This window comes from Bufo bufo, chromosome 3 (genome assembly GCF_905171765.1).
Source record: "Bufo bufo chromosome 3, aBufBuf1.1, whole genome shotgun sequence".
NCBI lineage: Eukaryota > Metazoa > Chordata > Amphibia > Anura > Bufonidae > Bufo > Bufo bufo.
Window position 1 is genome coordinate 611,517,127 of NC_053391.1, and position 12,235 is coordinate 611,529,361.

The 12,235-nt window shown below is 45.3% G+C and overlaps 1 protein-coding gene across 1 annotated transcript in view; it reads left to right on the top strand.

Moving 5' to 3' along the window:
* LOC120996236 overlaps positions 1-12,235 on the top strand; it is a 141,536-nt gene that overhangs the window by 37,333 nt on the left and 91,968 nt on the right. The window contains exons 4-5 of the mRNA XM_040426024.1: positions 3,216-3,256; positions 5,781-5,821. Coding sequence (XP_040281958.1) covers positions 3,216-3,256; positions 5,781-5,821 — 82 coding nt within the window. The remainder of the gene's footprint in view (positions 1-3,215; positions 3,257-5,780; positions 5,822-12,235) is intronic.

Genomic DNA, 12,235 nt, shown 5'->3' on the forward strand with positions numbered 1-12,235 from the left:
CGTTACACTTTACCATGGCTGCCAGGACTTTAGCGTCCCGGCAGCCATGGTAACCACTCTGAAAAAGCTAAATGTCGGGTCCGGCAATGCGCCGAAACGACGTTTAGCTTAAGGCCGGATCCGGATCAATGCCTTTCAATGGGCATTAATTCCGGATCCGGCCTTGCGGCAAGTGTTCCGGATTTTTGGCCGGAGCAAAAAGCGCAGCATGCTGCGGTATTTTCTCCGGCCAAAAAACGTTCCGTTCCGGAACTGAAGACATCCTGATGCATCCTGAACGGATTTCTCTCCATTCAGAATGCATTAGGATAAAACTGATCAGGATTCTTCCGGCATAGAGCCCCGACGACGGAACTCTATGCCGGAAGAAAAGAACGCAGGTGTGAAAGAGCCCTTAAGATGCGAGGATCACAATTTTTTTTTTTTTTCCTACTGGCCCCCAGTCTCCTGCCGTCAGTGTTTTTATAGCTGCACTGAAATACACAGTCCAGACTGCTGCCCCATGCTGACATAATGGAAAGGACTCGTGCGCATGCACAGCAGTCCTGACAACATACAGTATTTTTGCACCTCTTTGGCCATTTTCACGCATGAGTGTTTTGATCAGTGATCCTGAGCCAAAACCAGGAGTGGGGGCTACACAGAGAACAGGTATAATGGAAAGATACTCTCCTGGTTTTGGCTCAAAATCACTGACCGAAAACTGGCTGTGTGATTAAGGCCTCATGCACACGACCGTTATTCAGGTCTGAATCCGAGCCGCAGTTTTTGCGGCTCGGGTGCGGACCCATTCACTTCAACGGGGCCGCAAAAGATGTTGACAGCACTCCGTGTGCTGTCCTCATCCTTTGCTCCATTCCGTGGCCCCGCAAAAAAATATAGCATGTCCTATTCTTGTCCGTTTTGCGGACAAGAATAGGCATTTCTACAATGGGCAGCCCGTTCTGTTCTGCAAATTGCAGAAGGCACACGGGCGTCTTCCGTTTTTTGCGGATCCGCGGTTTGCGGACCGCAAAAATAGGCACGGTCGTGTGCATGAGGCCTAAGTCCTTCAAATGCTGACAGTGGAAGTACAGGGGGCAGTAGGAAAAAAAAAATTGATTTCCTTATCTGCAGTGCTGCTCTTGTATTGCAACAGATAATAACCCAAAATTATGTTGATAATAATACACACTTCAGCTGCTGCAGAACCTCATAATACACACCTTAGCTGCTGCAGAACCGCATAATACACACCTCAGCTGTTGCAAAATCTCAAAATACATGCTTCACCTGCTGCAGAACATAATGCACACCTCAGCTGCTGCAGAACATCATAATTCACACCTCACCTGTGAAGTAACATGATAATGCACACCTCAGCTGCGAAATAATATGATAATCTGAAGCTACAGAACACATAAGGCTCTGATCACATATGCCAGGCTCCATGATGTAAATCCATGAGATCTCATCAAAGTCAAAAGGATCCATCAGATGTTGTCATCAGTGATGTGATAGATTCGGCACCACTGGATCTACTATTATCAGTTACTCTGTGTGCATTCTGTTTCCATATGTCCGTATTTCGGTTCCGCAAAAAAATAGAACTTGTCCTATTATTGTGTCATTCTTTGGTGTGGGAGGGAAACACCACACTGAGCATAAGAGGGAAGGGGGAATCAGGAAATCAGGCCTGAGAACTAGGGAAGGAAGATGGACACCTCCTAGTAAAACCCTAACCAAAATCCTGACTTCACTACCAGTATCAACAGACCCCAGAGGTAGGTGAGTTCATACACAGGAATACCTAAAGTCCTATCTAGCCGTATAGAACCCTGGTACTAATGGCAGGGACGAGACTATCTGTTCCTCCAAAAGGAAGGACGAACAGGAGTCTCCTTCAGGCCTAATACAAACAATAGGAAAATGCAACACATAGAACCCAAACAAAATACAAAAAGGGAAAGGAAAGACTTAACTTCAAAAAAGCAATGGAAGCACCAGGAACTCAGCCGAGATCCACACACCAGCAATGCACAACTGAAACTGAAGCTATAAACCTCAGAGCATTGTGGGAGAAGGAAGAATAAATAAGGATGGTTAAATGACCACATTAGCAACACCTGGAGGCAAGGGGTGTGGCCATTACCAGAAACAACACAGACGCCTATTGATCCACAAGTAAAACCTGTCAGATTAAACCACGTGTTGCCAGTCTCACCGATCTCCTGCCACCTGTCACGGGAACGTCCATGACATATTGTCCGCATTGCGGACAAGGATAGTACAGTTCTATGAAGGGCCAGCTGTTACGTTCCGAAAAATACGGAATGCACATGGATGTCATCTGTATTCTTTGCGGATCTGTTTTTTGCGGACCACAAAACACACATACTGTCGTGTGCATGAGACCTTAAGCTCGACATAAAAAAAAAATGGGAAAAGTTCAAGGGGTATGAATACTTTTTCAAGGCACAGGATAGGGTTCGACCACTGGGACCCTCAACGATCACAAGAACGAGTTTCCCATGTTCGCCTTTCGAATGGAGTGTCAGTTGAGGACAAGCCCTGCTGCACTGTTCAAGTGCTTTGGTACGGCTGGTGGTCTATTAAGTTATCTTTGGCACTCTCATAGCCTTTGAATGGAGAGGGAGTGCACATGCTTGACCACTGATCGATTCAAACTGTGATACAGGACCCCCATTCTCATAATCGGTGAGGTCCCAGCAGAGAGACCCCCACCAATAAAGCACTTATCGCCTATCTTTTGGATAGGTGATAAATCGTCATTCTAGGACCCTTTAATTGACACAAATTTGTCTTAAGACCCTTTAAACACAACAGAGCTATGTAGAGTATGGAGGCTTATGCGTAATAGAGAATAGTAAGGCCTCAGTGCAGCCATAGAGGTTCCATATGGTACCGTATGTATGGAGCTATTATCCCAGCCTCTACAGTGGCACATCGAGTATCCACAAGTTTATACCTAACTCTTAAAAGTAAACTAGCTCTTGCCCATTGATAAATAACTAATAAACAGTGTCATTAATTAATAAAACAAAAGGGTGTGCACTGCTGTTTGCAACAATCTCAGTGTGAACAAGGTGATATATTTCTCACTGGCAGATTTCTGGGTGGGTGGTGGAGCGCTCATAGTGTGAACTCCCTGCAAGACTTTTTTTTTAACCATTTGAGTAATAAATTAGACTCATTACAATAAATCTGTTTTACAGTGTATATTGTAAAGACCATAAAAGTAAGAATACTGCTGATGGTAAGTCATTTTGTTGCAGTTTCTATCTGTCTTTTTGTCTGTTTCTGTATCTGACATTTAGTTACAGTATAAGTGTGTGTTCACACCATATACAAAGTTTATGGTAGGTAAAGTGTATACAGTAAACGGATGCCTTAGGCTCATACCATACAGTGGCATCCATTCACCACAGAGTTCCATTGTAAAAGAAAAAAAATTATATATATATAGTTTTTTTTACCGGACTGTGCAGGATACACGAACGTGGTGTTCTGCGTTTTTAAATCTTTTTTTTTTTCTAACATATACGTCAAACAGAGGCATAATACATGATGTGATCCCCCCCTTATATGTCGGAAAAATCTGTACATCACCCACAACATATGCAGCTGCATGCCAACCATATGCATATATCATCTATAGCCTGCCATGTAGTAAGTTGCACTTACCTATAGAGTAAGAAGAAAAAATATCAATAAGTTCTATTAAGGTCAATGGAGCCAGTCAGAATTTGTGATGGGAGTTTTTACCAGCTCGTATTCTGAATGAACATACGAAATATGGTTCAATAGACCCTAGCTAACCTGCATGTCTTATAACGGATAGATAAGAAGTAGGGTTGTCCCGATACCGATACTAGTATCGGTATCGGGACCGATTCCGAGTTTTCTCGGCGGTACTCAGCCGCCGATACCCCGCCCCGATACATAAATAGAATACTATGGGCGTAACTATGGGCGGGGCCCGGTGCAGTCACTGTACTCTTACACCGGGCCCCGCCGCTCACCGAAGTATTTATAAACGTGAATCCTTATCCTGTTGTTAAGTTGAACTAACGCTGCCCTCTCCCATGTTCCCCTGTATCCCCACAGCACTTACTTAAGCTTCCATAGCAGGCAGAGCAGACGGCAGCAGTAACGTCACTCACTGACGTCGCGCGTCTGCTCCGCCCACTTTATGAGTGAAGCAGGCGGAGCAGGCGCGCGACGTCAGTGAGTGACGTTACTGGTGCCGTCCGCTCTGCCTGCTATGGAAGCTTAAGTAAGTGCTGTGGGGATACAGGGGAACATGGGAGAGGGCAGCGTTAGTTCAACTTAACAACAGGATAAGGATTCACGTTTATAAATACTTCGGTGAGCGGCGGGGCCCGGTGTATTGGGGGACACTGTTATGAGGGGGATCTGTGGATGACATATAGCAGTGTCATCCACAGATCCTCCCCATAACAATGCCATCCTCAGATCCCCCCCCCCATAACAATGCCATCCACAGATATCCCACCCCATAGCAGTACCATCCACAGATCCCCATAACAGTGCCATCCACAGATCCCCCATAACAGTGCCATCCACAGATCCCCCATAACAGTGCCATCCACAGATCCCCATAACAGTGCCATCCACAGATCCCCCATAACAGTGCCATCCACAGATCCCCATAACAGTGCCATCCACAGATCCCCCATAACAGCACCATCCACAGATCCCCATAACAGTGCCATCCACAGATCCCCCATAACAGTGCCATCCACAGATCCCCCATAACAGTGCCATCCACAGATCCCCATAACAGTGCCATCCACAGATCCCCATAACAGTGCCATCCACAGATCCCCCATAACAGCACCATCCACAGATCCCCATAACAGCGCCATCCACAGATCCCCCATAACAGTGCCATCCACAGATCCCCCATAACAGTGCCATCCACAGATCCCCCATAACAGTGCCATCCACAGATCCCCCATAACAGTGCCATCCACAGATCCCCATAACAGTGCCATCCACAGATCCCCCATAACAGTGCCATCCACAGGTCCCCCATAACAGTGCCATCCACAGATCCCCCACATGACAGTGCGTCATCCACAGATCCCCCAAAACGGTCACATGACATTTAAAAAAAGTATCGGTATTCGGTATCGGTGACTACTTGAAAAAAAGTATCGGTACTTGTACTCGGTCCTAAAAAAGTGGTATCGGGACAACCCTAATAAGAAGTATAGCTAACAAAAGGTATGATCACCCATATTACACACAAAGTTACGACCAGGTATAGTACACATATATAAAGATACCATCAGGAATATGACACATATATAAAAGTATTACCAGGCTTGTTATACATATATAAAACTATGGTCTGTCATATTACACAAATATAATTGAACGACCTGCCGCAACAGCCAGGGGCAGTTTACCCCCTTAGATACCTCCATCAGTAGCAGCTACAGCATCTACAGTGTTTGAATGAGGGAGTGGGTGACCTGTATCAGCCCAACAGTGCTGTTGAGTTACCATTGCAGCAGGATACCAGGTCTGCCATCAGTAACTGCCTATTAGGCCAGTTGAATTAAAATAAGACAAAATAGCGCAAATTACGGTATATATATTTTTTCTCCATTTCACTAAATTAAACAGAAAAAAGATACAGCTCTGGAATTGGGAATATAGCTCTTAAATAACTTAACTTTTCAACTACCATTCATTATCCGTTTTGTCACCTACCTGAGCGCTGAACATTAAGTTGTGTTTATATTTTACAGGCTCAAAGGACACGGATGGAAAACCTAAAAAGCGCACATCGGTAAATATAAGAATTCTAATTATTGCATGTCAAACGTCTTGTGAACTTATTCCTCCTTAAAGAGGACCTGTCACAATTCAATGCAGTGTAATCTGCAGGCAGCATGTTATAGAGCAGGAGGAGCTGAGCAGACTGATATATTGTTTAATGGGAAAAGATTCAGTAAAACTTGTGATTTGTATACTGTATTTATATTTCTTACCTTTCTAACTTCAGTTGTAAACATATCACTGACTGATGACATTCCCTGTGTAAGTGTGTACACAGAGACAGCGGATAGTCACTGATGGACACGGGGCAGAGATATAAATGTATAAATTACAGGTTTTATTGGATTTTTTCCCGTACGACTATATACACTGCTCAAAAAAATAAAGGGAACACTTAAACAACACAATGTAACTCCAAGTCAATCACACTTCTGTGAAATCAAACTGTCCACTTAGGAAGCAACACTGAGTGACAATCAATTTCACATGTTGTTGTGCAAATGGGATAGACAACAGGTGGAAATTATAGGCAATTAGCAAGACACCCCCAATAAAGGAGTGGTTCTGCAGGTGGTGACCACAGACCACATCTCAGTTCCTATGCTTCCTGGCTGATGTTTTGGTCACTTTTGAAATCTGGCGGTGCTTTCACTCTAGTGGTAGCATGAGACGGAGTCTACAACCCACACAAGTGGCTCAGGTAGTGCAGCTTATCCAGGATGGCACATCAATGCGAGCTGTGGCAAGAAGGTTTGCTGTGTCTGTCAGCGTAGTGTCCAGAGCATGGAGGCGCTACCAGGAGACAGGCCAGTACATCAGGAGACGTGGAGGAGGCCGTAGGAGGGCAACAACCCAGCAGCAGGACCGCTACCTCTGCCTTTGTGCAAAAAGGAACAGGAGGAGCACTGCCAGAGCCCTGCAAAATGACCTCCAGCAGGCCACAATTGTGCATGTGTCTGCTCAAACGGTCAGAAACAGACTCCATGAGGGTGATATGAGGGCCCGACGTCCACAGGTGGGGGTTGTACTTACAGCCCAACACCGTGCAGGACGTTTGGCATTTGCCAGAGAACACCAAGATTGGCAAATTCGCCACTGGCGCCCTGTGCTCTTCACAGATGAAAGCAGGTTCACACTGAGCACATGTGACAGACGTGACAGAGTCTGGAGACACCGTGGAGAACGTTCTGCTGCCTGCAACATCCTCCAGCATGACCAGTTTGGCATTGGGTCAGTAATGGTGTGGGGTGGCATTTCTTTGGAGGGCCGCACAGCCCTCCATGTGCTCGCCAGAGGTAGCCTGACTGCCATTAGGTACTGAGATGAGATCCTCAGACCCCTTGTGAGGCCATATGCTGGTGCGGTTGGCCCTGGGTTCCTCCTAATGCAAGACAATGCTAGACCTCATGTGGCTGGAGTGTGTCAGCAGTTCCTGCAAGACGAAGGCATTGATGCTATGGACTGGCCCGCCCGTTCCCCAGACCTGAATCCAATTGAGCACATCTGGGACATCATGTCTCGCTCTATCCACCAACGTCACGTTGCACCACAGACTGTCCAGGAGTTGGCAGATGCTTTAGTCCAGGTCTGGGAGGAGATCCCTTCAGGAGACCGTCCACCACCTCATCAGGAGCATGCACAGGCGTTGTAGGGAGGTCATACAGGCACGTGGAGGCCACACACACTACTGAGCCTCATTTTGACTTGTTTTAAGGACATTACATCAAAGTTGGATCAGCCTGTAATGTGTTTTTGCACTTTAATTTTGAGTGTGACTCCAAATCCAGACCTCCATGGGTTGAAAAATTTGATTTCCATTTTCTATGTGTGATTTTGTTGTCAGCACATTCAACTATGTAAAGAACAAAGTATTTCAGAAGAATATTTAATTAACTCAGATTTAGGATGTGTTATTTTTGTGTTCCCTTTATTTTTTTGAGCAGTGTATATATATATATATATATATATATATATATATATATATATTTCCTATGCTAAGGACTAACTAAGGCTCATTAAATGAATACATGAATATTATATATTTTGCTTCATTAATAAATGCCTAATTGTATAGGTAATCATTACCAGCTGCATAGAGCTTATCTTTATCTCCCGTCATAAATTTATAAGTAGACAAGGAGGATTCTTCTCAGACTGGTACATTCATGAGAAGAATAACACTAAAGAGTAGAAACCTTTGTGCGACCTTACTTTGGCTTACTCAAGACATACAAAATTATAACTATAGTCGAGCATGGCTCTTAAAGGCAATGAACATCCATCTTGACTAGAATAATTGGATATCAATGTATATACCTATGAAAAGGCACAACAGCATGAACACTTCTACCTAGGGCCGTCTTTACCAAGGGGCAAAAGGGGCAGCTGCCCCGGGCCCAGTTGCTCCTGGGGGGCCCAAGGCAGCTGCCTCTTGAGCCCTGCTAGCCACTGCCCCGGGTGTCAAGCTGTCAGCTACACAGGGGTGCTGCCATGCCTGCACTGAGTCCAGGCATCATGATCATACTGTGTTAAAGTTGTGATCACTTCAGGACCTTAATGACATCATCACCATGTGACCAGTAACCTAGCAATTACTGGTCACATGGCTATGAGGTCATCACAGGTCCTACCAGGAGTGTTGCTGTGGAGCTTTTTTGTGTGAACATTACATCAGAAAAAGGTGACAGGGGCTGTTATGTTAATATACTGTAAACTACTGTATAGTGGTGGGCTGTATACTGTGTGGTGGGCTGTATACTGTGGGGGGCTGTATACTGTGGGGGGGGGCTGTATAGTGTGGGGTGCTATACTGCTTTACTATATACTGTGGGGTACTGTATACTGTGGGGGGCTGTATACTGTGGGGGGGGCTGTATACTGTGTGGGGGGCTGTATACTGTGTGGGGGGCTGTATACTGTGTGGGGGGCTGTATACTGTGTGGGGGGCCTGTATACTGTGGGGGGCGGTATACTGTGGGGGCTGTATACTGTGTGGGGGCCTGTATACTGTGGGGGGGCCTGTATACTATGGGGGGGGGCCTGTATAGTGTGGGGGGCAGACTGTATAGTGTGGGGGGCCTGTATAGTGGGGGGGCCTATATAGTGTGGGGGGCTATACTGCTGTACTGTATACTGTGGGGGTCTGTATACTGTGGGTGCAGTATAGTGTGGAGTGCTATACTGCTGTACTGTATAGTGTGGGGGGCTGTATCGTATATAGTTTGGGGTGCTGTATACAGTGAGGTGTTGTATACTGTGAGGTGCTGTATACTGTGGGCTGCTATACTGCTCTACTATATACTGTGGGGTACTGTATAGTGTGGGGTGCTATACTGCTCTACTATATACTGTGGGGTACTGTATAGTGTGGGGTGCTATACTGCTCTACTATATACTGTGGTGTACTGTATAGTGTGGGGTGCTATACTGCTCTACTATATACTGTGGTGTACTGTATAGTGTGGGGTGCTATACTGCTCTACTATATACTGTGGGGTACTGTATAGTGTGGGGTGCTAAACTGCATACTGTGTGGTGCTGTATACTATAGGGTGATATACTGCATACTGTAGGTTGCTGTATACTATAGGGTGCTATACTGCATACTGTGGGGTGCTGGGGAGCACTGTAACACTAGGGTGAGCCGAGCCCTGGTCTCCTTCCTACAGAGCGGTGCCCACTTCCAGCCTGAGCCCAGCTGCCCAGAGCACTGATCCTGACCCGCTGGAGTTTTCAGAACTGTGAGTATTTACAGTCATTCACTGTACTCTACCAGATGTGTGGATTTTTTTTGTGTGTGTTGTGGTGGAGGGCGTGATTGCCTAAGGTGTGGGAAGGCGGGATCCAGGGGGCCCAAGTAAATTTTTGCCCAGGGTCCAATCAATATTAAAGACGGCCCTGCTTCTACCATTGGGATTTGTTCATGTTAGCAGTGAGGGAAAGGCTTACGGTTTGTCAGGTGGTGACCATTTCCTGTTTCTTAGCTGTGGGGCCTAGCCTGGTATTTTGTTACCTGTTAGGTGTCTTTGGTTTGCTTTCCTTCCCTCACCTTCCGTGACATTATAACCGCCCATACCGTCTGGAAGCTGTCTGGTTTATCGCATGCAGGAATTATCTTGGGAGGTAGCAGACCTCCGTAATCCAGTTGCATTGTGTCAGAGATATCTGGCGGCTGGCGCCGCTGGTGGGAACCAGGTCAACCTTGAACCAAAGGTCGCTCTCCCAGATAGGTTTTCCAGGGAAAGTGATAACTTTGTTCGGTTCAGGGAGTCCTGTAAATTATATTTTCGTCTGCGTCCGATTTAATCTGGAGACGAAAATCAAAGAGTGGGGATTATCATTTCTCTGCTAAAAGGTGATGCTCAGTCCTGGGCTTTTTCTCTGCCGATCGGTTCGCAGGCCCCTCCGATCGGTGGATGAATTTTTCAGAGCCCTTCGGCTGATTTATGATGACCCAGACTGGGTCTCTTTAGCTGAATGTAAGCTGCGTAGCTTCGGTCAGGGAGAACGTTCTGCTGAGTCATATTGTGCTGAATTCATAAACTGGGCGACTGACTCGGAGTGGAATGATCCTGCACTCCGTAGTCAGTTCTGTCAGGGGCTGTCTGAGAGACTAAAAGACGCCCTCGCGTTTCATGAAAACCCAGATTCATTGGAGACGGCCAGGGAGAGGAGCAAGGTTCCCCTCAGGCAGGAGGCACTGTCGTATGGGGAATCTGTCCCTCGGGGTACAGTGACACTGGAACCAGGGACTGGAGATGAGCCTATGCAGTTAGGTCAGGTCTCTTCTTACCCTGGTTATAGGAATTCTAGAGGGCAGAAAAGACTGTTATTTCTGTGGTAAAGAAGGACATTTCATTAATGTGTGTCCTTTTATTAAGCCTCAAAGTGGTAATAAAAAAAAAAAGGGGGGTTCTTTTAAAGGAAAAACTAGTTCCCTTACTCTTTGTAATGTGAATGGGGAGTCAGAACAGGTACATTTGTATTCTACCTGCAGTACCAGTTTTATCCTGCCTGCCATAGTGGCGCTAGACTCTGAAAATATTGAATGAAAGGATGGACCTCCTTGCGCTCTTAATGTTTAGGTATGTATAATCCCTGACTAAGGAGCCCGATAGGCCCCAAAACGCGTAGGGGGGTTTTTGTTCCACGGAGGCTACGGTATCTTCAGAGGTGACGTCACCGAAGCGGTTTCCCGGGCAACCGAAACAAGCTCCCTCGCACCACGCGTGCTTCCGGCCGGGGCAGCGTTCGTGCTAGTAGGTGAGCCAGGAGGACGTTCTTATTTAAAGATACACATAGGAATAAAGATAAAGAAAAAGAAAAAAGAAAAAACAAGTGACAAGAAAACCAATCAATAAAGAAAGTAAAGCAGAAATATATCAGGTACAGATTGCATTGTTATCACTGAACACTTACCATTTGTGCTTGCAATCACTATATATATATATATATATATATATATATATATATATATATCCTTTTAACAAAGATAGCTGGTTCACATATCACAACATCATACAGCTCTTTGCACCATTCCCTTTTTTTTCTAAATGTCACCTACCTATGCATCCAACAAACTTAGAGGGAAGTAGCCGTTTAGTCTGTTACCCCAGCGCTGATGTCTTACATCACTCACGGGTAATATATTAGTAATCTGAAAATATTGAGTTAGAAGTATTTGTTGACAGTGGCGCAGGGGTTAATCTTATTGATTATCAATTTGTTCAGAGTCATGGTTTTATAACTAGCGCATTAAACAAAGAGATATCAGTGTTTGCTATTGATTCCGCTCCTCTCTCGCAAAAATGTCTAACTCGTGTTGTGCAGGATATTCATTTGAGGGTGGGTGATTCTCATGTTGAATCCATTTCTTGTTTTGTTCTGAAGGGTTTGCCTGCTCCTCTGGTTCTGGGTTTACCATGGTTGATCAAACATAACCCTACCATTGATTGGCAAACTAGACAAATCAGTAATTGGAGTGATTTTTGTATGGACGCATCTATTTCCGTGGTATTTACTAAGGTGTTACCTCCGTTTCTACATGATTTTTCAGACGTATTCTCGTTGGGTGGAGATCAGGAGTTATTCCCGGAGCTAAATTGCCAAAATCTTGGTTATATAATCTTTCCCAACCCGAAAGAGTAGCTATGTGAGAGTATATTGCCGAGAGTTTGACAAAAGGTCATATTAGACCATCTAAATCACCTATGGCAGCGGGCTTCTTTTTGTAAAGAAAAAAAAAGGGTCCCTGAGACAGTGTTTAGATTTCCTGGAACTGAATCTCATTACTGTCCGTGACCCCTATACCCTTCCCTTGATTCCGGATCTATTTGATCAGATTGTTGGTGCCAAGGTGTTTTCTAAGTTGGATTTAAGAGGAGCTTATAATCTGATCAAAATCAAGGAAGGGATGAATGGAAGA